We start from the raw sequence: 26,084 nt of genomic DNA, 5'->3' as shown, positions 1-26,084 counted from the left end.
CAACAAATGCATTCCAGTCCTAGCTGACACTCCAGTTCTCACTGATTTTCTCTTTTGCTGTTAGTTACTGGAAACTGAATAGAAGATCCAAGTGTTGATACGTGATGCTAGCTGACAATCACACCATTTTTGACCCTGTAACTTACATCCTGACCGGCATCCCGGGTACGGAGGAGTCTCATGTCTGGATCGGCATCCCTTTCTGTCTGATGTATGTTATGACACTTTGTGGGAACTCTCTCATACTATTCATCATACTAACAGAACAAAGCCTCCATGAGCCAATGTATCTATTCGTCTCCATGCTGGCCACTGCTGATCTGCTGTTATCTACCACGACAGTGCCCAAGATGCTGGCTGTATTCTGGTTTAGAGCAGGGGAAATTACTTTTGCTGGCTGCCTGACCCAGATGTTTTTCATCCATGTCAGTTTTATTGCCGAGTCGGCCATCCTGTTGGCCATGGCGTTTGATCGGTATGTTGCCATCTGCGACCCCCTGAGATACACCAGCGTGCTAACCAAGTCTGTGATTGGGAAGATGGGGCTGGCAGTTATCACAAGAAGTTTCTGTATCATTTTCCCTCTCATCTTGCTCACGAAGCAGCTGAAGTTCTGCAGAACCAACCTTCTGCCTCACACCTATTGTGAGCATATGATCTTAGCCCGACTGGCCTGCGACGACATCAAAATCCACGTCTGGTATGGCGTAGCTGTGGCTATTTTGGTAATTGGTTTGGATATTGTGCTCATTGCTGTATCTTATGGTTTGATCCTCAGGGCTGTCTTCAGGCTCCCCTCCAAGGATGCCCGGATCAAGGCTCTCCGCACCTGTGGCTCCCACATCTGTGTCATACTGATGTTCTACGTGCCGGCTGTTTTCTCCTCTTTAGCACACCAGTTTGGGCACATCATCCCAGGTTATATTGTAAACCTACTGGCCAACCTTTACGTGCTCATTCCCCCCATGTTAAACCCCATTGTGTATGGGGTTACAACAAAAGAGATCCTGAAACGGGTGATCAACGTCTTTTATCTATGCTGGAGCAGAAGCTCCTTGCTGAACTAAAGAAGACAACAGAAAATGCTTTGGGACTTGGAAATTAAAGCCAGGTTTTCATTTGAACTATAGGGGTGTTTTTACTATGTACTTAAACTGTGTAAGCTGGAAAGCTGGTCTCTCTTGCCAACAGAATTTGGTCCAATGAAAGATATCTCCTCCCCCACTTTGTGTCTCTAATATTCTGGGACTGGCATGGCTACAATAGCATTGCGCAAAGCCAGAAAAAAACACCCAGACCAAGTGAATCTTGTTCTAAGTTGAAGGAAAACAGCAAAACAAGAAAGAACAAAGGTAAACATCAGTATGAGAGAGAGCACAGTGTGTGCATCTCCTGTCTGACAAGCTGCATCTGAGCTGGACTCTTAATGGCAACAGAAAGCAGCAGCCAAAGGGGCCAAGCCATGGGCCAGTGCGAAGTGCACTGGGCTGCACGTTGGGAGAGAGGGATTCTAGTCTTGGTTCTGCCACCATCCTGCTATGTCACCTTGGGAGAGTTTCTTTCCTCCTCAAATTCCTAAATCCTTCTCAGGGTCACAGTTTTGCAGGCCTCAGTCCCCAATTCCATAGCCAAGGACTGTGTCCCACGGACCTTGCTTTGGCTGCCTTATGGCACATTTTGCATGGATGGGCCCGGCTTCCCCAGGCTGATCTCACTCTTCCCTACACGGGTAGTGGGGGTGGCTGGGTGGGAGAGAGGTGAGGGGGTGCTGTGGCCTTGTGCAGTGGGTGAGGGGTTCATTTGCACGTGCTCTCTGGTCCCCCCGACTGTGGGAGAGAGAGAGAGGGAATAGAATTGTGTGTGTGCGATTAGCTGTTTCTTACCCTGTGCTAAAGGAATGTTTTGCCACTGAGGATAACATGCTGACTCCTCCTGGGGCTTGGAGACTTGTTTGACCTTCTGCTAACATCACACAGCATCCAGCAAAAATGCTGTGGGAATCTATTTTCCTTTTATTCTCACCTTCCATTCCTGCAGCTGTTGAGAAGAAATGTCTCATAAGAACGGTATATACTGGGCCAGGCCAAAGGTCCACCTAGCCCCGTATCCTGTCTTCCAACAGTGGCCAGTGCCAGGTGTTTCAGGGGATGAACAGAACAAGACAATCTTCAAGTGATCCAGCCCCCCTCATCCTATCCTGGTTTCTGGCGGTCAGAGGTTTTGGAACACCAACAGCATGGGGTTGAATCCTTGACCATCGTGGTTTATAGCCAAAGATGGACCTAATTTATCTAATTTATCTAATTATTTTTTAATCCTTTGGCCATCACAACATACCCTGGCAATGAGTTTCACAGGTTAGCTCTGTGTTCTATGAAAAAAATACTTCCTCTTGTTTGTTTTAAATCTGCTGCCTATTAATTTCGTCAGGTAACCCCTGGTTTTTGCATTCTGTGTATAAGTAAATAACATTTCTTTATTCACTTTCTCCACAACAGTCATGATTTTATAGACCTCTATCATATCCCCTCTTCGTTGTCTCTTTTCTAAGCTGAATGGCCCAAGTCTTTTTAGTGTCTCCTCATATGGAAGCCGTTCATTACTCATAATCATTTTTGTTGCCCTTCTCTGAACCTTTTCAAGTTACACTATGTCCTTTTTGAGATGGGGCTACCAGAACTGGATGCACTATTGAAGGTGAGGCCAGACCATGGATTTATACACTGGCTGTATGATATTTTCTATCCATTTCCTAATGGTTCTTAACAATCCATTAGCCTTTTGACCACTGCTGTGCCTAGAGCAGAAGTTTTCAGAGAACTGTCCACGGTGACGCTACAATCTCTTTATTGGGTGGTAACAACTAATTTAAACCCCATCCTTGTATATGTGTAGTTAGCATTATTTATTCCAGTGTGCATCATTTTTCACTCATCAAGGCTGAATTTCATCAGCCATTTCATATCCCAGTCATCCAGTTTTGTGAGATCCCTTTGTAACTTTTCTCAGTCAACTTTGGATTTAACTATCTTGAATAATTTTGTATCCTTGCAAACTTTGCCACTTCACTCCCTTTTCCGTAACGTTAAGGAATGTGTTGAACAGCACTGGTCCCAGTACAGATGCTTTGGGGACCCCCGCTGTTTACCTCACTCCATTGTGAAAATGGACCATTTTTTCCTACCCTTTGTTTCCGATATTTTAACCAGTTACTGATCCACGAGGTGGCCTTCGTCTTATCCCATGACAGCTCACTTTGCCTAAGAGCCTTTGGTAAGGGACCTTGTCAAAGGCTTTCTGAAAGTCCAAGTGCAGTATGGCTACTGGATCACCCTTCTCCACATTCTTGTTGATGCCCTAAAGCATTCTATTACCTTGGTGAGGCATGATTTCCCTTTACAGAGACTGTGTTAATTCTTCCCAGCATATTGCGTTTATCTTTTAAAGCCATTGGAGATATTTGCTGCTAGCTGTCACAGATGGGCCATACGCCACTGTAGGCAATCACATAATACCATCTCCTCCATAAACTTATCCAGCACACTTTGCAGATGAGGAAATTTTTCTGGGCAGACGGGGCTCGAGGGGGCTGATAGCTCAGGATGGGGGGATCCCGCTGGAGGCTGCCCACTCTGCAAGTGTGGAGCCAGGTTGGGGAGTGGAGGCAAGGCAGGGACAGGTTTTATAGATTCATAGATGATTAGGGTTGGAAGAGACCTCAGGAGGTCATCTAGTCCAACCCCCTGCTCAAAGCAGGACCGATCCCCAATTAAATCATCCAAGCCAGGGCTTTGTCAAGCCTTACCTTAAAAACCTCTAAGGATGGAGATTCCACCACCTCCCTCGGTAACCCCTTCCAGTGCTTCACCACCCTCCTAGTGAAATAGTTTTTCCTAATATCCAACCTAGACCTCCCTGTGACGGTGCCCCCCATAAGGCTTTATGGAAATATGCTTATGCATGTATATATCAAATAACTGGAATATGTTTTATGCTACATATGCCATGTAACATATATCTGCAAAGGTCATGATCTACTGAATATATTCATCTTATTTGTATGCACGTGTCACGTGTCACTGTTGTATTCAAAGTTATGAATACTGGCTATATACTTGTTTGATTTTAAATAACCTTAGTAAGGCATTTGGTCAGCTTCTTTAGAAAGGAATTTGCAAGTTAAGTGCCCAATCAAGAAGCACTTAACACTCTGAAACTTAACACACAATGGATCTTGGAAGGCTCCAATCCACATAAGAAGTTGTCCTGGAGACATTCAAGATACCATGTGGGCGATGGCTGCTGCCTGTAAAAACTGAGTCATGCATGGACATGTGACTTGCCTATGTGACTCCAGAACTCCATTTTGTGGCTGGATTCTACACAGGGCGAGGGAGGGGTGTCCACCCACAAGAGAAAGTCTATTTAAACCCCTGGGAGACCCCTCCATTTTGTCTTCAGCTGGCTCAAGAGAGAGCCTCTCCACCCCCAAGGATACCTGAAAGAAACTGGAACAAAGGACAGTAACTACAGGGGGTGTGAGTGACTGCTGGACCCAGACTAGAGGGAGACCAGTCTGTAAAAGGAAGCTTACTGGAATTCCCATGAGGGTGAGGTTTTTATTTGTATTCAGTTTTCTTACTGTATTAGACATAGACTTGTGTGCTATATTTTATTTTGTTTGGTAATTCACTTTGTTCTCTCTGTTACTACTTGGAAACACTTAAATCCTACTTTCTGTATTTAATAAAATCACTTCTTATTTATTAATTAACCCAGAGTATGTATTAATATGGGGGGGGGGGAGAGGAACACCTGTGCATATCTCTCTATCAGTGTTATAGAGGGCAAACAATTTATGAATTTACCCTGTATGAGCTTTATACAGGGTAAAACGGATTTATTTAGGATTTGGACCCCATTGGGAGTTGGGCATCTGTGTGTTAAAGACAGGAACACTTCTTAAGCTGCTTTCAGTTCAAGCTTACAGCTGTTGGGAGACGTAAGTCAGACCTGGGCCTGGGTTTGCAGCAGGCTAGTGGGTGTGGCTCAAACCAGGCAGGGCACTGAAGTCCCAAGCTGCCAGGACAGGAAAGCAGGGTCAGAAGTAGCCTTGGCACATCAGGTGGCAGCCCCCAGGGGGTTTCTGTGATCCAATCCGTCACACTCCCCCACTGCAACTTGAGAACATTGCTCCTTGTTTCGTCATCTGCCACCACTGAGAGCAGCCAAGCTGCTATCAAATCCCCCCTCACTCTTCTCTTTTACAAACTAAACAAGCCCAGTTCCCTCAACCTCTCCTCATAAATCATGTGCCCCAGGACCCTAATCATTTCTGTTGCTCTCTGCTGGACTCTCTCCAATTTGCCCACATCCGTTCTGTTGTGGGGGGCCCAAAATTGGACCCATTACTCCAGATGTGGCCTCACCAGTGCCGAACAGAGGCAAATAATCACTTCCCTCGATCTGCTGGCAACGCTCCTGCGAATGCAGCCCAGTATGGCATTGGCCTTCTTGGCAACAAGGGCACATTGATGACTCATATCCAGCTTCTCATCCACTGTAATCCCCAGGTCCTTTTCTGCAGAACTGCCAATTAGCCAGTCAGTCCCCAGGCTGCAGCAGTGCATGGGATTCTTCCTTCCTAAGTGCAGGACTCTGCACTTGTCCTTGTTGAACCTCATCAGATTTCTTTTGGCCCAGTCCTCCAATCTGTCTTGATTACTCTGGACCCTATCCCTACCCTCCAGTGTATCTACCTCTCCCTGCTGCTTAGTGTTATCTGCAAACTTTCTGAGAGTGCAATCCATCCCATCATCCAGATCATTAGTGAAGATATTAAACAAAATCAGCCCGAGGACCAACACTTGGGGCACTCCGCTTGATACTGGCTGCCAACTAGACATTGAGCCGTTGATCACTACCTGTTGAGCCCGATGATCTAGCCAGCTTTCTATCCACCTTATAGTCCATTCATCCAATCCATACTTTTTTAACTTGCTGGGAAGAATACTATGGGAGACTGTATCAAAAGCTTTTCTAAAGTCAAGATATCTAAAGCCACTAGCTGTCACCTACAGCCCTCAACTAAAACCTCTCCAGCGTATCATCAGGGATCTACAACCTATCCTGAAGGATGATTCCTTATTCTCACAGACCTTGGGAGACAGGCCAGTCCTTGCTTACAGACAGCCCCCCAACCTGAAGGAAATATTCACCAGCAACCACACACCACACAACAGAACCACTAACCCAGAACCAAGCCCTGCAACAAACCCCAGTGCCAACTCTGTCCTCATATCTATTTAAGGGACACCATCATAGGACCTAACCACGTCAGCCACACCATCAGGGCATTGTTCACCTGCACATCTACCACTGTGATATATGCCATCATGTGCCAGCAATGCCCCTCTGCCATGTTGTGACGTTATTGACATAATCTGGGACCATACAGATCACTGTTGCAACCAAGGTCCTGTAGTGGCACCAATCTTGCATAAAGGGAGTCAAATAAGGTGTCTAAAACAAGGTTATGGTTTGCTAGTTATGATTATGCTGTCTATATGTGTGTATCATTTTTGTAGTTAAAGTTATGAATATCGGCTTTATACTGTCTATATTTCAAACTTACACTATGCTTCTGGGTGACACCCCAGACAAGTTGGTGTCAGCTCTGCCTAGCCTGCTTGATGGCCCATTAAGGACCATCAGCTATACAATTGACCCGGGGACTTGCCCATGTGACTCCAAACTCCATTTTGCTGTAATTTTCCACAGTAAGAACAAAGAGGTGTTCTTACACCTGGAGAAGACTAGAAAAGGCTGATGTCTCATCTCCATCTGGTCTTCAGTCCTGCTTCATACCTCTGGAGGGACTTTGCTACATTGACGCTTTGAACCAAGGACTGAAAGACCCACCCCAGCTGTGGATGGACTCCAGAGACTTGATTTGAACCTGCAGTTTGTTCCATCATTGCTACAAGCCTGAACCAAGAACGTTGCCATTGCTGTATGTAATTGATTCCATTTAACCAATTCTAGCTCTCATCTCTATCTTTTTCCTCTTACGAATAAACCTTTAGATTTTAGATTCTAAAGGATTGGCAACCGCGTGATCTGTGGGTAAGATCTGATTTGTATATTGACCTTGGTCTGGGGCTTGGTCCTCTGGGATCGAGAGAACCTTTTTTCTTTTACTGGGATATTGGTTTTCATAACCATCTGTCCCCATAATGAGTGGCACTGGTGGTGATACTGGGAAACTGGAGTGTCTAAGGGAATGGCTTGTGTGATTTGTGGTTAGCCAGTGGGGTAAAACCAAAGTTCTCTCTCTCTGTCTGGTTTGGTTTGCCTTGGTGTGCATAGAAACCCGAGCCTTGGGCTGTAACTGCCCTGCTTTAAGCAATTTGTCCTGAATTGGCACTCTCAGCTGGGTCCCACCACAACCAGCATTGTTATACATGTACATTGGACAAACCGGACAGTCTGGTCGCAAAAGAATAAATCAACACAAATCTGACATCAGGAATTACAACATTCAAAAACCAATAGGAGAACACTTCAATCTCCCTGGTCACTCAATAACAGACTTAAAAGTGGCAATTCTTCACCAAAAAACCTTCGAAAACAGACTCCAACGTGAAACTGCAGAACTGGAATTAATTTGCAAACTGGACACCATCAAATTAGGCCTGAATAAAGACTGGGAGTAGATGGGTCATTACAAAACCTAATTTTACCTTACTAATTTCTGCCTACTGTTACTCACACTTTCTTGTCAACTGTTTGAAATGGGCCATCTTCATTACCACTACAAAATTGATTTCTCCTTCCTTGATATTCTACTGATAATAAAATTGTCTCATTAGACTGACCCCCCCACCTGGTAAGGCAACTCCCATCTTTTCATGTACTATGTATAAATATACCTGCTACTGTGTTTTCAATTCCATGCCTCTCATGAAGTGGGTTTTAGCCCATGAAAGCTTATGCCCAATTAAATTTGTTAGTCTCTAAGGTGCCACAAGGATTCCTCATTGTTTTTGCTGATATAGACTAACACGGCTACCACTCTGAAAGATATATCTCGTCCACCACTTCCCCCAAATCCGCAGAGCCAGTTATCTCACCACAGAAGGCAATCAGGTTGGTGAGGCATGACTTGCCCTTGGTGAATCCATGTTGACTGTTCCTGATCATATTCCTCTCCTCCAAGTGCTTTAAAAAGGGATTCATTGAGGACCTGCTCCATGATTTTTCCAGGGACTGAGGTGAGGCTGGCCCGTCTGTAATTACCCAGATTTTCCTTCTTCCCTATTTTAAAGATGGGGACTATATTTGCTTTTTCCAATCATCCAGTGCCTCCCCTGATTGAGGTTTGTACCTCAATGAACTGCAAGTTCACAACTGTTTAAATTTCCCCATTTTTCCAGTAGATTCTGGTTGCGGGGGAGGGAGGGGGAGGGGGCTCTGGCTCAGGGAGAAGGAGGCAGGCAGAGAGTTAGTTACAGACCCAGTTACACACCAGCTCTTGGTAAGTTGCCTCTCGCTCCTGTTGTACATCACTGAAAGACAAATGAAAAAGGATCCTTCCTTTCTCCCTAGGCCAGTCCTGTAACCCCAGGGGAAAGGGTCTGCATGACAGGGAGATGTAGACCCTGGATGACATCTGTGACAGGATCCACATGGTCCAGCCTGCAACCATGGGACTGCTGTGTCCCCTGAACTCTCTCAAGCCTGGACTGTCTCTCACAATGCCTTGCTACTGACCAGCAGGAAGCCCCTCCAGGTTTTGTCATCAGCACCACCACATGTGGAGCCTCGTACCCAGATAGATTGCATGAATGCTCCCAGAACTACTCATGAAACAGACAGGGAAAGGGACCAGGCAAATCCCACCCCAGCTTCCAGCCTTGTACCTCAGGCATATATCATGTTACACTACGCCAGATGAACAGTGCAAATATATTAATTGTTTCACCACTTCATCAATGGAAAATGGAAAGTTTTGCACAAACTTCATACAAACTCACTGGTAAAGATCAACAGTAAAACAAATTTATAAACTACAAAAGATAGATTTTAAGTGATATTAAGTGATAGGCAAAAAGTCAGATTAGTCACCAAAATAAAATAAAATATAAGCACGCAGTCTAAACTCTCAACTCTATTAGACTGGGCAACATCCAGATTAAGAATTTTTTATCACCCCACTGGATATTGCAGTTAATAGCACACAGATTTCACCCTTGAAACCTGGGCCAGTCCCCTCTGTGGGAGTCTTCAGTTTTCTGAGTGTCTTTGTTGCTTGCAGCATAGGTGGGGGCAGGAGAATGGCCCAGCATGGGGCCCCTGTATTCTGTTTTATACCCTCAGTCCCTTGTGCTTGGAGAACCCAAGTCCAGGCATGTCTGGAGGCACCGCTGAGTCTCCAGGCAAGGTTGAGCAATTCTCCTGGTGTGGCCTCATGCAGGTGAGACACTGAATTGTAGCTCCCCTGTTGGACAATGGCTGTTGATGGCTTTTTTTGACAACCTGCCTGGGCATTGGTTACTTTCCTTGCTGTTACCTCTAGGGAGCTTGTCATAAATATAAAGGGAAGGGTAACCACCTTTCTGTATACAGAACTATAAAATCCCTCCTGGCCAGAGGCAAAACCCTTTCACCTGTAAAGGGTTAAGAAGCTAGAATAACCTCGCTGGCACCTGACCCAAAATGACCAATGAGGAGACAAGTTACTTTCAAAGCTGGAGGGGGTGGGAAACAAAAGGTCTGTCTATCTGTGTGATGCTTTTGCCGGGAACAGATCAGGAATGCTCTTCAGAACTTCTGTTAAGTTAGTAAGCAATCTAGTTAGGTATGCGTTAGATTCTGTTTTGTTTAAAAGGCTGAGAAAATAAGCTGTGCTGAATGGACTGGATATTCCTGTTTTTGTGTCTTTTTGTAACTTAAGGTTTTGCCTAGAGGGATTCTCTATATCTTGAATCTGATTACCCTGTAAGGTATTTACCATCCTGATTTTACAGAGGTGATTCTTTTACTTTTTTTCTTCAATTAAAATTCTTCTTTCAAAAACCTGATTGCTTTTTCATTGTTCTTAAGTTCCAAGGGTTTGGGTCTGTGTTCACCTATGCAAATTGGTGAGGATTTTTATCAAGCCTTCCCCAGGAAAGGGGGTGTAGGGCTTGGGGGGGGGGATATTTTTTGGGGAAAGATGTTTCCAAGTGGGCTCTTTCCCTGTTCTTTGTGTAACACTTTGGTGGTGGCAGCATAAGGTCCTAGGACAAAAGCTAAAAGTTTGTACCTTGGGGAAGTTTTAACCTAAGCTGGTAAAAATAAGCTTGGGGGGTCTTTCATGCAGGTCCCCACATCTGTACCCTAGAGTTCAGAGTGGGGAAGAAACATTGACAGAACTAATAACTGGCTGATTCCCCAACTTGCAGCATGTTTTAGTGACAACCATACAACATAATTCTCATAACTTCATATGCACAAAAGATGTACATAGTTAGGTAGAACAGTGGGTTTCAGCAATTCATAACCTTTCCCTTGATAGCTCACATTGCATGATTTTTAGAGAAGATCAAAATTAAATATAAATTAGGCATATGGGTGACACAGTGTTGCTGGCATCCAGTGCCAGAGGCGAGCAACAGCAGGGGTTTGTTCCCGGTATGGCTTATCCAATAATTATAACGGGGTGGAGAAGCAAAAAAGTTTATTTGAAGCTTCAAAGAAGGTACAGGGAGAATACAATTTTAAATTTTGTATATAGAGCAGGAAGTTATATAGGCTTTTATATTTTTTTAGCATATTTATTTAATAGTAAGCTGCTTTAAGTATTTATATAGCTAGCTAATTTAGTTACTAATTAGTTTTTTTGTTTGTTTGTTTTTTGAATTATTTGTTAAATTATATATAAAGCTGCTTTATTTAGCATTGTTTTTTTATATTTTTTTATATTTGCCCTGTTTGGCTTTGTTTAGTTTTAGGCAGTTTGACTCTGCAACATATTGTTGCAGATCCTCAGCATAACTGCTGCGAGTGCCTCCAGGAGGGGGGCCAAGGACACTTGGGCCTAGTGCAAGGGGGCTTCATCAACACTTATGGTCTTTTATCCCCTCAAATTACTTAGTGGCCATGCCCAGTGTCCCCAACAACAGGATGTTCCCTTAAGGTATAAAACTCCACAAAATCCACACAGGCTGTGAATCAGGACTGGGATTCAGGACAAATGGGTTGTATCCCCAAGCTCTGCCACCAGCCTCCTGTAGAACCTTGGGCAAGTTACAGCACCTCCCAGTGCCTCAGTTTCCCCATCTGTAAAATGGGAATAATGATACTGACATTCTTTATAGACTGCTTTGAGATCCACTGACAAAAGAGCTAAATATTATTATTTAATCTTGCATCCAATGGGGCCGAAAGGCCTGTGTCAGACACCTCACAAACTGAGACATGATCCCTGAGCTGAGGAGCTTACAAACTAGGCTTGACATCGCACCAAGGCCGAGGAGAATCTGACCCAGGAAGCCCTCCCATTGCTGGCTTCACATCCTCATTATTCTCAGATTCATTAATTCCGAGGCCAGAAAGATTGTGTTCATCCAGTCTGATCCCCTCCATCGCACAGGCTGGAGGCCTGCCCCCAAATAATTCCCAGAGCAGAGCTTTTAGAAAAAACACATCCCATCTTTATTAAACAATGGTCAGTGATGGAGAATCCACCACAACCCTTGTAAATTGTTCCAACAGTTAATTCCCTCCCAGTTAGAAATCTACACTTTATCTGAATGTGCCTAGCTTCCACTTCCAGCCAGTGGACCGTGCGACACCTTTCTTTGCAAGGGACAAGAGCCCATTGTTAAACGTTTGTTCCCTGTGTGATATTTACACACTGTGATCAAACTTAACTTATTCTTTGTTAAACTAAACAGATTGGGCTCTTTGAGCCTCTCACTGTCAGGCAGGGTTTCTAATTCTTTAATCATTCCCATGGCTCTTCGCTGAGTCCTTTCGGGGAGCAGGGAGGTAGGGGCTGCCAAGGCCATTGCTGCTCACAAAGATGTCATCGGTGATGTCACAGTCAGCCCAGCCGGGGGGCAGTGCCAGGAACCCCTCCAGAAGCAGGAGGGGCAGGAGGGAGCTGGTGCCCTGGGAGTGGAGAAGTGGGGGCTGGTATGCATGATTTGGTCCTGGATTCTGGCATTACGCAGGGCAGGGGGAGGTTGGTTCCCTTCTCCTCCTTCCCCACCCGTAGATCGGTGATCACAAGAGCAAGAACAATACTACGAACATCACCACAGTGAAGCAAACCCAGCCCCCACTGCTCTCCGGCTCTCCTTGGCTCTCCCTGAGCCTCACCAAGCATGGCTGACAGCGGAGAGAACACCATCGCCTGCCCAGTCATCGCCGCCAACCCCCGCATCATCCGAGTCACGGTGAAAACCCCCAAGGTGAAGGAGGAGTTTGTGGTGCCGGAGAACAGCACCATCAAGCAGTTCAAGGAGGAGATCTCCAAGCACTTCAACTGCCAGACCAGCCAGCTGGTGTTGGTGTTTGTTGGGAGGATTTTGAAAGACCAGGACACCCTCAGGCAGCGGGGGATCCAGGACGGGATCACTGTCCACCTCGTCATCAGGACTCAGAAGAGACCCCAGGACAATCCGCTTCCTCACATGTACGTGGCCAGGAATGTTGCCCCCGCCCCAGAGCCGTCCGGCATCATCCCTGCGCACAGCAGCGCCTTCGATCCAAGCAGGCGGGGCCTGGGTGTGAACGTCTCCAGCACGGAACTGCAGAGCCCACTGCAGCTTCTGGCCAGCTCCGAGATGATGGCTCAGAAGGTGGAGAACCCGTTTATCCAGAGCATGCTTTCCAACCCCGACCTCATGAGGCAGCTGATCATGGCCCACCCGCAGATGCAGCAGCTGGCCCAGCAAATCCCAGAGATCAGCCGCATCCTCAACAACGCAGACATCATGAGGGAGATGCTGGACATTGTTCGGAACCCAGAAATGATGCAGGAGATGAGGAGTCAAGACCGAGCCTTGAGCAACCTGGAAAACATCCCAGGCGGGGACAATGCCCTGCGATGTGCCTATGCCGAGCCCCAGGAACCACTGCTGAGTGCCGCCCAGGAGCAATTTGGAAACCTTCCCTTTGCTATGCTGGTGAGGAATCCCTCCTTGGAGGGTGTGGGCGGCCAGCCGTCTTGCATAGATCACAGAGACCTGTCGGCTCCTCCCTCCGTCTCCCAGAGCGCCACAAGCGTCTGCACCAGCAGCACCTGCGGGGACCTGGACAGTGGTGTCACCAACCCTCTCGGGCAGGGCTCTTCCGTGCCCAGCCTGGGACCGGGGATGTTCACTGCAGGGGGGATTCAGAACTTGGTGCAGCAGATCACCGAGAACCCCCAGCTGATCGTGAACTTGTGCGCATCCTACACCAAGTGCATGATGCTGTCGCTGATACAGAACGCTCAGCTGGCAGCCCAGGCCACCTTCTCGGCGGAGAGCCCCCAGCACCAAGAACCAGTGACCCAGAGGCTGCCCAATGTCCTTCAGCAGATCCAGAACCCTGAGATGTTGGTGGCCATGTCCAACCCGAAAGCCATGCAAGCTTGGCTGCAGATTGAGCAAGGGCTGCAGACGCTGGCAGCAGAGGCCCCTGTCCTTCTGCCGTGGTTTACTCTCCGTTTGTGGGGACTGGGAAATTCTGGGACCTCTGTAAGTGCAACGGGCCCTAGCCCTGCACCCAGCGAAATGTCACACCTAGAGCCGGCAGCGTCTGAGCCGGGACACCAACATCTAAACATGCTGCGGATGCTGAAAGTTCTTCCTGGGACGAATCCTCAGCACTTACAAGCGCCAGAAATCAAATTTCAGGAAGAACTGGAGTAGCTGGAATCAATGGGCTCCTTGAACCGTGACGGGAACGGGCATAGCAACCGGAGAAGATATCAGCACAACCGTGGGAAGACAGAAACATCCAGCCCACCCATCCTAGCACCGTGTCTGTTACGTGTTCACTTGGATTTCGGTCTTATAAACAAAAGCCAATAATGGTGCACCTTTCTGTGGGCAGCTGTCACTTTCTTGTCAGAGACCGGAAGTCAGTAGCTTTTGCCTAAAGATGTCGCATGCTTCAGCCTTTTGATAACGGGCAATTACCCAGCAGCTGTCCTCTAGGGAGTTTGAGATAATGAGTGAATTAATTAGGAGCTTCACTACAGCTCTGTGAAGTAGATATTATTTAGAGCTGGGCAAATATTCCATCTATCTGCCTGGGCCCGGATGAGTGCAGTATCTGATTGACTGACATGCAGTCAAGAATTTATCCTCACACCACCCATGTGAGCTAAGGGTATGGCTGCAAAAAAGTCTCCGAGCCCAAGCCAGCTGACTCAGACTTGCAGGACTCACGCTGTATGGCTAAACAGATAGCAATGGAAACATTCGGGCTGAGTCAGTTGACCCGGGCTCTGAGACGCACTGCCATGGGTTTGTGTGTGTGTGTTTTTGCTGTATAGCCGTACGCTTAGACCGTGTTATGATCCCCATGGTGTAGATGAGGGAACTGAAGCACAAAGAGATTGCTTCATCCAAAACTACACATGGCGGCTGTGCGAGGCCTGGAATAGAAGCAGATCTTCTGAGTCCCAGTCCAATAGTTGTGAAGCTCCAACCACCGTGGCCGGCTGTGTTGGCGCCATTTTTCATTCACTGTTCAGCGCACATTAGGGAACTTGTGTTTTGTTCACAAGGATGTTTACGGAGGAGATTTTTATTGGTCTAACTATCAGTATTTGTCAGTGATGAAGTGTTGGAAGCGCTAGCCTTATGTCATCCAATCAGGAAGCAGAAACCATGCCATGTGACTTAGTTGCTCACCTAGCAAACCTTGACTATCAAACCTAAACACTTTGCAAACAAGTCAGAGGCCAAAACATGGTCATAACTGCTCTTTGTCTAACAACCATGGATGGCGAAAAAGATCAGGAATGTTACGATTGGTGTGGGGCCAAATTGCAGACAGAGAAGGGTTATGTAACCCTTCTGCCAGGCAGAGTTGATAGCAGCATGTGCCGGATTCAGTACACAGGGGCTCCCTCTCATCAAAGCAAATGCAAAACTGGCTCGAGCCCCGACCCAGTGACCTGGGAAAATCTTACGCACACCCCTGGGCGCCTCAAAGAGGCAATACTTCCCCTCTCGCAAGTACAGAGTCTCGGTGTAGCAGAGAATCTTTAATAACATGAGGTAAACAACATCAGCATTAAATTGGGAAAAAACCACAACTAGGGTTCATCAACCAAACCATGAGCAAAGACCCACCCCAGCAAATTGGGCCATGTCCTTTCCCTCAGGTTCTTGAGTCCCACAACCCAAACGTTTCTTGAGTCCAGCAATCCAAAAATCACCCAAAGTCCAAAAAGTCCAACAACCCCAAAAGTCCAGCCCCAGAGTTCAAAAGTTCATCTGCAGAGTGTTACTCCCCAGTCTGGGTAAAAATGTGCGTGTGCGGGGGGGAGGAAGAGGTAAGGGGCACCTTACGTGAGCTGAAGCTGACTGCCCCACAGGGCTTCACTATGAGCCACTCTGGTCCGCTCCACCAGCCGTCCCACAAATGGCTCCTCTCCGCTCCACACAAGCAGCTCCCACTGTCCCATGAACTGCTCTACCAGCCCATCCACGAACAGCTCTGCTGGGCTCTAGATCTTCAGGCTCCCCACTACTTGACACAGTGCTCAGTGATTTCAGCTTGTAGTAGTGGGAGCCTCAGTGCTGGGGCACCATAAGGCCAAAGTGAATTCAGCACAGTACCTGTAGCTAGACTCCTAACAGACCCAAAATTAGCTCTGACATTCTACAGTGGAGAGACAGAGGTGCAATTGATGTTTCAGACCCCCACCACCAGCTACTAATACCTGCCTCCAGCCTCTCCCAATTCACACAGTTTTGCAACCCATGTCCCTTGCCTAGCGAGTGCTACTTAGTTGATGGCAAGTCCCTCCATCACAACAAAAGGACAAGTACAGTTCCACTGTCCTTGATTCCCATAATCAGGGTAATAACAATTTATTCTTCCTGCCCCAATAACAGAGACACTGGGGATCCCACAGCAGCCAAAGTGACCATTTGGGCAGCTATGGCCTCACTCTAGGCGGGGTGGGTGTGCCTATGCAAATGAGATCGGCCCCTGAAGTTCTTTTCCACAATTTGCCACACCTCACCACCAGATGTCAGGGTGGAGCTCATCCTGATTCTGCTTACAGTTAAATTTGAGGAACAAATTGTTCTCAGTGACCAGTTAAAGCAGTTTTACTAATATTTACCAAATGCACACAGGGGCTGTACCCGGGCAGTATCTGAGCATACTTTACAGGTGGGGAGACTGAGGCACAGGTAGGTGAAGTGACTTGTGCCAGGCCTCATGAGTGGCAAAGGTGGGAGCGCAATCCAGGTTTACTCCTCTTCGCTCTGCAATGGAAATGAACATCCACTTTCTAGCTGGGTGCAAAGGGGTTTGTCTTTCTTAACCGTTCTCAATGCATTTCCTTTGTAAACACTGATCTCACAGGCACGTAACAGCATGGAGACTAGAAACAGTCAGGGCCAAATTCTTTATGGGGGCAAACCATCATGAGATCCATGGAGTTACACCACGGATTAATGCAGCCCAGTACACCCTTGTATCCACACCGAGGGCGGTGGTGGTATTCAGATGGAGGGCAGCTGGTCTCTCTGTCATCTTTCATCAGTGGGTAGGATTATAGGAAATCACCTCGTCTCCCTCCTGGAGGAACGGGTGAGCTGACCACCCTCTTGCTCTGGGAGAGCGGGACCCAGAAACACCAGCCCAGAAGGGCCCAGTTGGACAGTCTGTATGGCCAGGCCAGAAAGCCCACCCCGTGATTCCTCCATTGCACCCTGTCACTTAAAATGTGACTACTGGATTGAATCACCTACCATGCCCTGTGGGGTGGAGTTGCTTCTAAGTGCTAAGGGGCCAGAGCAGTGGGACCAACAGAAGGTGTTTCGGGGTCCTGCTGCTTGTCACTGGAGGAGCAGGCCTGTCTCACGGGGCGCAGAGGGACATGGGAGGTAGCAGGCCTCCCCACTGGAGAGCTGAGAGAGGGGAGGGCCAGCTGGGTGTCTGAGAAGACAGATCCTGCAAGGAGGAGAGCTGCACGTCCCATGGGAAGATGACCGGCAGCTGGCGAGAAGTGGGACACAGGGACATGGTGTGGGTGCTGGGACAGGGGGTGGACGGTGCCCTGCAATCAAGAACAAGAGCCACTGCAGCCCCACTGCTGTCGGGTGGCAGGAGGGGGGCAAGGATGTTTTCCAGGGGGATATGCTTTCCCCAGAGGGAGCAGCTAGGCAGGGAAGGAGGATAACACGGGGAGGCCAGGCACGGGCTGGTTCACACTCCATGCTAGCCCACTGTTTCTCAAATGCGGCCACCGTGGCCTCAAGCGGCCACCGGGGGGTTTCCCTGCAGCCAGGATGGCTTCCTCGGCGGTGATGGGGGCCGGGGGTGGCAAAGCATCGGACCCTCTCCCTCTCTCCCTGTTGCTCCTGGATGCACCGCCCTGCACGGCCCCTGGAGAAGGGGGGACACAACGCTGCGGGAGCGCTGTGAGTTTTCCACCGGATGGGGGGGCTTCGTGGGTATCGGACTTCAGCCCTGGGGTGGCTTTGCGGAGGGGACTAGGGGACCCTGGCTACAGACTAGGGCTCCGGCCACGGGGCCTCAGACGCCAGCCCCTGGCCGCGCAGTGGCAGGCTCCGATCTCTGGCTCTGGACACATGGCGCCGACCCCCCAATCCCACTGGCAGCCGCTGGCCCCTGGTGCTGACCCACATCCGTGCACACTGACCCCCAGCCCGAGTCACTGACCCTGGGTGCCGGCCCCAGGCTCCAACCCTGAGCTCCATCAGCTGCCAGCCCTGGGTGCAGATCCCCGGCACTGACCTTGAGCTCCAGCGGGTGCTGGCTCTGGATGCTGACCCCTGGCCCTGGCCGTGCGGTAGCAGGCGCAGACCCCAAGTGCCATCCCCAAACCCCGGTGGCAGCCAAACCCCGGCCGCACGCTCTGACCCCCAGCCCTCGCTGCTGACCCCGGGCACTGCTCCTGGGCGTTGATCCTGGGTTCCAGCAGGTGCTGGCCACGGGCGCTGATCCCCAGCCCTGGTCGCATGGCAGCAGGCACCAGCCCCAGGCCCCGGCGGGTGCTGGCCCAGGACACTGACTCCTAGCCCCGGCTGTGTGGCAACGGGTGCGGACCCCAAGCACCGACCCTCGGCCCCGGTCACACAGGAGCAGGTGCCGGCTCTTGGTGCCAACCCCCGGCTGAGTGGCAGTGGGTGCTGATCCCCGGCCCTGGGCGCCGATCCCCGGCCCTGACCACGTAACTGCAGGCACCAACTCTGGTCTCCAGTGGGTGTTGGCCCACGGCGCTGACCCCATCCCCAGGCACCAACCCACATCTCCAGCCATGTGGTGGTAGTGGTGGGGCCCCCCATCCATCGTCCCTGGCCCCCGCTGCCTCACCCCCCCACCCCTCCATCCAGGTCTTAACTTGCCAGGACTTGCTGTGAAAAGTGATATTAACAAACATACAGACATCACTTTTCACAGTAATATTTTTATGACTGAGTCTGCAAAAAAAGCCAAAAACCCCTACATAAATTATAATGATCTGGATGTGGATCTGTGCTATGTATTTGTTTTTCCTAAACTTAATGAAATATTTCAGGGGAAAGCGTCAGTGCGGCCAACAGCGAGAGTTTGGGAGCCCCCAGATGCCATGGGTACAGGGACACTTGTGCCTGGGTGCTGGACAGGCTGATGGAGGGAAGGATGGGCCAGGATATGGTGATCCCGGGCCTGTTTTCAAGGGAAGTGCCAGCCACCGATGTCTTGTCTGCTTACTGTGATGTCGGCAGTGATGTCACAGTGCCCCGGGGCAGGCCGGGTGGAAATTCTGCATGGCAGGCAGCATCAGCCGCAGAAAGACCATGAGGGAACCTGCCAGGTGGTGAGCGAAGGGAGGAGCAGGCCAACATCGGGCTGGTGTGCGTGCTCTGGCTTTGGCTTCCAGCAGTACCACGGGGAGAGCAGGCCAGTTCCCCCTTCCCACCGCTCCGCCCCGGAAGCCCGTAACGAGAGCGGCAAGAACGACCGCCGCCGTACATCGGCCGAAAGGAATTGTCCTCCATCACGTCCCATCTCCTTCCCCTGGCGCCTCCGCTCCCTGAGGAAGGACCAACGCGGAGCTCCTGGATCCCGGTCACCATGTCCGAAAGCCGACGGGTCCCCGGGGCCAACCAGGAAGCCATCACCACCGAGTCCGGCGGCGTCCTCAAGGTGACAGTGAAGACCCTCAAGCAGAAGGAGCAGTTTGAGGTAGCAGAGAGCAGCACCATCCGGGCGTTTAAGGAGGAGGTCGCCAAGCGCTTCAAGGCTCCCTCTGACCTGTTGGTGCTAATATTTGCTGGGAAGATCCTAAAGGATCAGGACACACTGAGCCAGCATGGGGTCCGCAGTGGATTCAGCATCCACCTTGTCATCCGGTCCCAAAAGAGGCCCCAGGACCACCCGGCTGAGCCGACGAACACTGCCACCCCACCCATGCCGTCCGCGAACAGCAGCGCTTCTGACCTGCTTGCCTGGGGACGGGGCCTGGCTCTGCAGCGCCTCGGCCTGAGCTACTCCCACGTGTCCGAGCTGCAGGGGCGCTTAGAAGAGCTGGTGGCCTCCAGCCAGGAGTTAGTGGCCCAGATCATGGAAAACCTCTTATTTGAGATCATCAGTTCGGACCTGGATCTGAACACCATCAACAGCAACCCATTCATCTTGGGCTTCCTCATCGGGGTGACAGGCATGAGCGTGCTCGGTCTGGAGCCAACCGAAGTGACAGATTTAACGAGCGAGGCCTCAGAGGCCAGTGGTTCCATCCAGGACTTGATGAGCGAGGTGGCACAGAATCCCTTGGTGCAGAACATCCTCACCAACACAGACCTGGTCCAGGAGATCCTCCTCTCCAACCCGCAGATGCAGCAGCTGGCAGAGCAAAACCCTGAGATTAATCACATTCTCCACAACCCAGATTTCATCCGGGAAATGATTGAGGTCTCCAGCAGCCCGGCAATGCTGCAAGAAATTATCAGGAACCACGACCGAGCCTTGAGCAACCTGGAGAGCATCCCGGGTGGATACAGTGCCCTGCAGCAGCTGTACAGCGAGATAGAGGAACCGATGATGAACGCCATGCAAGCCCAGTTTGGGAGCAACCCATCTGCATCATTGGAGAATAACCCACCCTTGGGTGGGGCCAGTCCGCCAGCCCGCATGGAAAACAGAGACCCTTTACCAAACCCTTGGGCCACTCGGACGAATAGGGGTGGTGATATTGGGAATAACCATGACAGCAATCGTAGCAGCCATAGCACAGGGCACAGCTTTATTGTACTAAATTTTGGGCCTGGAGCAGGCCCTGGGGTTGCCAACACAGGAGGAATTCAGAGTATGGTTCAGCAGCTAACAGGAAACCCAGAGTTCATGCAGAACATGGAGTGCGTGTTGTCCAATCCCAACGGCCCAGCGCAGATGCTGCTGAATAATACCCACCTCTCCAGTGATGGGCGTTCTCAGCCTCAAGGCGAAAGGACACACCAGGTCCCCCTGGAGCTGGAGAGCGCTGAAATCGCCCCCTTACTGACCAGCCCTAGAGCCATGCAGGCTTTGTTACAGATCCAACTGGGCTTGCAGACGCTCTCAGCTGAGGTCCCAGATTTTATCCTAGGGCTGGGGGACCGGGACGTGGAACTGGAGCTGGAAAGCATGGAAGAGTCCGTGCCCAGCAGTGAGTCCGAGGAGGACGTCAGTCTGGCATCAGAAAAGGATGATCCTGAAAGTGACGAGTGCGTGGATCAGCAGATGCCAGATGTCAGATTTGAGCGACAAATGGAGCAGCTCGGAACAATGGGCTTTCAGGACCGGGAAGCAAATTTACAGGCTCTAATCAACACAGAAGGGGAAATCAATGCAGCCATTGAGATGCTAACAAAGTCCCAGCCATCAAGCAAGATATTGTAACGTGTTCATTTTGCCTGTTGTAATCCTGTCTTGTTACATACTAAAAACAGCTTGGTGCATACGAAGGTCGTGTGCAGTGGCTTGCTTCCCAAGTGCTCCCTGCCCGTGTTTCATGCCGGACCTGCCTCTTGTGCTCGGCGCTCACGTCACACATAATAAGAGTCCGTCCCTGCCCCAAAGAGCTTCTGCTAGAGAGGGGACAGGCACAGGGTGGGGGAAAGGAAATGTTTTTATTTCCATGTTACAGAGGTAAACTGAGGGTGGGGGGTCCCAGAGCACGGGTCCCAGCCCAAGCCTCGATGTCTACACAGCAGTTTGTAGCCCTGCAGTCCAAGCCCGAGCCAGCTGACCGGGGCCAGCCGCGGCTGTGCCACAAGGCATTTATCCCTGTGTAGATGTATCCTAAGTGACTTGACCCAGGTCATCCAGAAAGTCTGTGGCAGGGCCAGGAATTTGACCCAAATCTCCTGAGTCACCTAGTCCAGCTCATGAATTGCACCCTTCCTTCACTTGGCTCGGCAGGGAGTGTGATTTTGAACCCTGGATTTGCTGTCACCATTGTGTGACTCGTTTTCGTGTGACATACGGTTCTGTCATTGCATTTGTCTTTCTTCAGCAGACCTAGTCCTCGCTGGCCATTCAGACAGCCCACAGAGCATCCCGAGTAACGGAAATTGATGGGAGCCAGGATTAGGAAGCCAGGGTCGCAGCCGCCAAGTTAAGTTTGCAAACAAGCTTCCAGTGTCAGTCATCTCTCTGCCCCACAGCCCTGTACACTGCTTGTAACCACCACTCCTGCCCCAAACACTTCTGCCTCCCAGGCCAGACAGGGGAGGTAGGGCTCTGGCCGAATCTCAGTTCTTCATGTCTCCTTAGTCCCAGGTAGGAGACAGCGGCTCTAAATTTCTCAGTCCAGGCCCCAGGAGACTTGGATTGACAGGGCATCTGGGTGTAGTGTGGAGACTGCACTGCTTGTGTTAGTTTGTGGGATTTCTGACAATGGGCATGAGAGACACAAAGTGCCTAGCCAAGGCTCCCAATGCCTGTTGCATATATTTCAAAATACAGCCATGAGATCTGATTTCTTCCAGGCCCAGAGCAATCCGGTGTCATGAGAATGGCCACACTGGGTCAGAGCAATGGTCCATCTAGCCCAGGATCCTGCCTTCTGACAGGGGCTAGTGCCAGGAGCTTCAGAGGGAATGATCAGAACAGGGCAGTTACTGTGTGATCCATCCCCTGTCACCCAGTCCAAGCTTCTGGCACTCAGAGTCTTAGGGACGCCCAGAGAGTGGGGCTGCATCCCTGCCCATCCTGGCCAATAGCCATTGATGGACCTGTCCTCCATGAATGTATGTAATCCTTTTTTGAACCCACTTATACTTTTGGCCTTCACAACATCCCCTGGCAAGGAGTTCCACAGGTTGACTGTGTGTTGGGTGAGGAATACCGCCTTATGTTTATTTCAAACCTGCTGCCTATGAATTTCACTGGGTGATCCCCCCCACCCCGGTTCATTGTGTGAAGGGTTAAATAACATTTTCCTCCCTAGACAAGTCATTCCAGTTCTACCCGTTAATGCTGCTGCTGAGCAGAAGGAGTAGCGGGCCGGCCGCTAGCCCCCAGCTGATATGGCTGGGCTCCATCAGGGGTAGCTTGTCTCCATTGCGAGAGCAGAGCCATCGAAAGAGGCTGGTCACGCCTGAGCTGTGCTGGCTCTAGTGACACGGGGGTCCCACGCTCTCCCTCCGCCTGCCCAGCACCCCGGGGGCGGCTGGGACTCAGTTCAGAAGGGATGGGGAGGGATAGCTCAGTGGTTTGAGCATTGGCCTGTGAAACCCAGGGTTGTGAGTTCAATCCTTGAGGGGGCCATTTAGGGATCTGGGGCAAAAATTGGGGATTGGTCCTGCTTTGAGCAGGGGGTTGGACGAGATACCTCCTGAGGTCCCTTCCAGCCCTGAGATTCTATGAAGCACGGTGAACGGAGAAACCTCCAGGGAGGATCGGCTGAGGTTATGTCAGCTCCCTCGGCTGGGTGGGCCGGGGGTTGTGGATTTGCCTGAGGGTCTTATTGGTTCCTCCTCTGCTGGATGGAGGCAGCAATGGCCAGGGATCTGCACTTGACCCTGGGCTTGTGACTTTCCCGGTGGGGTGTGAGCACCTCTCCCCAGATAGGAATTCACACAATCTCCTGTGTTGTGGCCCCCGTCAGGGTTCAAGGCCTAATCCAGGCCCCGGCCGGGATTAAACTGTGGATCTGGCTTGGCAGCCAGGTGGCTGTTCTTGGCTGATGTCAAAGGTGCACCAGGATCTGGGGACACGGCTCGGGGCCGGCTGCTCTGAGGTCGATTGGCCTGACGGGGACCTGGCGTACTGCGGTCTGGTCCCTCCCACCCAGGGTGGGATCGATAGTGTAAACAGGACCTCAGTCTATCCAGCCCCCTTTCCTCTCGCCCTGGCCTTTCTGCCCTGGTCTCCCCACACCTGATCTCTCCTCACATCGGAGCCCAGTCTGTGGGTCTTTCACACCCCCTGCCCCGCCCCGTTTCATTCACTCCCCTGGGTTTCCCTTCATTTCTTTTGTCTCTCTCTCTCTCTCTGTCCCCCCATCCTGGGGACTCTTCACCCATGAATCTCCTCCTTCTGTGATCTCTCCCCTTTCCTTCCTGCCCCATGACCTCGTGACTCCACCTTTGGCCCACAGCAGCCCCCCTGGAGCCCGTAGGGCATCCTCTTCCCACATCTCCCTCTGATCTGGCATCCAGCCCCCCTCTGTCCGTGCAGCCCCACTTTTCCCTGCTGTTTCCCTCTGGCCTTGAATGGGCTAAGTGATCTCTGCCCGGGATGCAGGACTGGAGGGTCCGGTCCGTAGCGCATTAAAACTCCCATTGGCATCAACAGCTGCACCAGAGGTTCGCTCGGTGCCCAGGCCGCCTGCATGTGAGCAGTGCGGTTAAGGGCTGGGGACTTCGGCTCTGGGCTCTCCCTCGTGACCAACAGAGGGATTGTTAACAGCAGAGACAGAGACCGACGGGGCGAGAGGAGGCAGCTGCGCCGGCTGCGTGCCAGGTGCCTGCGGCTGGAGCTGCCCACGTGCTAATTTGGCCCCCTCTGCTCAGTAAACAATGCAGCAAATACCCCGCGGTGTTGTCAGCAATCTCTGCTCCGGCCATTGCAAAGCCCCGGAACCAGCTCACGCTTAGCCAGACGGCGTATGCAGGTTGCCTGAGGTGCAGTAAGGCGCAGCCTTGTAGGGGGCCCAGGCAGCTGGGCTGGATGTCCGGTGGATCTGGCCACCTCTCGTTTATAAATGCCCCTGCCCGAGCCTGTGTAGGGAAGTGTCTTTCCCTTTATTGACAGATTTCAGAGTAGCAGCCGTGTTAGTCTGTATTCGCAAAAAGAAAAGGAGGACGTGTGGCACCTTAGAGACTAACCAATTTATCTGAGCATAAACTTTAGCTCACGAAAGCTTATGCTCGATTAAATTGGTTAGTCTCTAAGGTGCCACAAGTCCTCCTGTTCTTTTTCCCTTTATTGGGCATTTAAGAAGATAAGAACAGAAGAGCTGTGGTATTGGGTCAGGCCAATTGTCCATCTTGCCCAGTATCGGGTCCCTGGTGGGGCCAGTACCAGAGGTTCAGGGGGCATGTACAGAACAGGGCATATTACAGCGCGATCTACCTGTCTTCCCCCTGTCAGGCAGAGTTTTAGGGAAACCCAGAAATGATTCCAGGGAAGGCAGCAAACGTTGGAGATAACTAGCCTGGTCCCGACGGAATTGTTTAGGGGAAGAGACCCGTTGTTAGGGGTTTGCAGGGCTCCTGGTAAAGGCGCAGGTTGATACGACAACAAGCTGAATGATTCTAGAAACAGGAGGAAATCACTGAAAAGTGTTCCAGCGAAAACCTGCCTGGCCCCCACAGGGTGAGAGTTGGGTTCCTGCTGTCACCCCTCCCCTCCTGTCCTTTTAATTCACCACCTTAGTTCGTCTCTCTCCTCTCTCTCTCTCTCTCTCTCTCTCTCCTTGCCTTCTTGGAACAGGGCTGGTTCTGCAGTGCCCTGCCTCAGTTTCCCCTTCTCAGGCTCCTGGAGGTAATCCCCAAAGGCTGTCTGGCCCAGTAGCAGCCTTTGGGCCTGGGTTCATTAAGGAGACAATTTAAAACAATCCTCAAAGTGAAGGCCCCAAATCAGCCACACCCAGCCCTTTCTAGCTGCAGCCTTTCCACGGGTCTCCGCCTCCCTTGTCTAGTGCTCTGGCTGCAACCCCCCACTGCAGCTCCCAGAGCTTCGCAGGGTCTCTGCACCTGCCTAGATGCTCTCTGCAGCTGTCTCTGAGTATCCCCTGGCCCTCCCACAACCTCCGTCAGCCCTCTGGGTCTGGCTTCCAGGCCCAAACCTGCCCCGGTCCAGGGTCTGCAGCATGCTACATAGCCACCCCCAGCTTCCTCCCTCTCTGTCCTGCTCCTCTTTGGCTCAGTTACCGAGCCCAGCTGCCTCCATCCGGACCCATGGAGATGCCGTTAATGAAGTACAGGTGTGGACTGAATCAGTAATAGAGCCAGTGTCTGGCTTAGCCAGCCCCTCCTGCAAGGGTTGCAACATGGCTGAGAGCCTGTGGCCAGAGAGGAAGCTGAAAGCAGGGCCCCAAACCACCCAGCGCTGGCCCCAGGTTGCCAGGTCTCGGGGCGGGCGGTCAGACCGTGGGCTGGGTCTGTGTTTCTCTAGTCAGCATCAGAGACAGAAGCTGCATTTTCTCTCTTTGCTGGTCTTTCCTCTCCCCTCTTGTCCGTGTTGGTCTTGGAAACGGGATCAGATGTTACCAGCAGCCAGGACAGCTCCAGCCCCTGTGAACTCACTTCTTTTCTGACCTAGCCCCCAAAGAACAGGGGTTCTCAAAAGCTGCCACCAGGGCTTTTCCTGGTGGCCACAGACTCCTGGGCTGTTATTAGGCGGGGCGGGGGGAAGTAGCAGCCCCT

At 50.8% G+C, this 26,084-nt stretch overlaps 1 protein-coding gene and 2 pseudogenes across 1 annotated transcript; all 3 read left to right on the top strand.

Annotated features, from left to right (window-relative positions):
• The first annotated feature begins 104 nt into the window (after nucleotides 1–104).
• LOC144278146 (olfactory receptor 52B2-like) lies at nucleotides 105–1,067 on the top strand. Its single transcript, XM_077839349.1, has one exon. The coding sequence runs from the start codon at nucleotides 105–107 to the stop codon at nucleotides 1,065–1,067; it is 963 nt and encodes a 320-aa protein (XP_077695475.1).
• Nucleotides 1,068–12,371: 11,304 nt separating this feature from the next.
• LOC144259547 (ubiquilin-1 pseudogene) lies at nucleotides 12,372–14,010 on the top strand (annotated as a pseudogene).
• A 5,295-nt stretch (nucleotides 14,011–19,305) lies between these two features.
• LOC144278138 (ubiquilin-1 pseudogene) lies at nucleotides 19,306–21,108 on the top strand (annotated as a pseudogene).
• Nucleotides 21,109–26,084: the final 4,976 nt, after the last annotated feature.

This window comes from Eretmochelys imbricata, chromosome 1 (assembly GCF_965152235.1).
Source record: "Eretmochelys imbricata isolate rEreImb1 chromosome 1, rEreImb1.hap1, whole genome shotgun sequence".
Classification (NCBI taxonomy): Eukaryota; Metazoa; Chordata; order Testudines; family Cheloniidae; genus Eretmochelys; species Eretmochelys imbricata.
The sequence above is the reverse complement of the archived record's forward strand: the minus strand, read 5'-3'. Positions and strand labels throughout refer to the sequence as shown.

Bases quoted from the DNA above. Each gene is read 5' to 3' on its own strand.
- LOC144278146 (XM_077839349.1), top strand. From the start codon at position 105: ATGCTAGCTGACAATCACACCATTTTTGACCCTGTAACTTACATCCTG.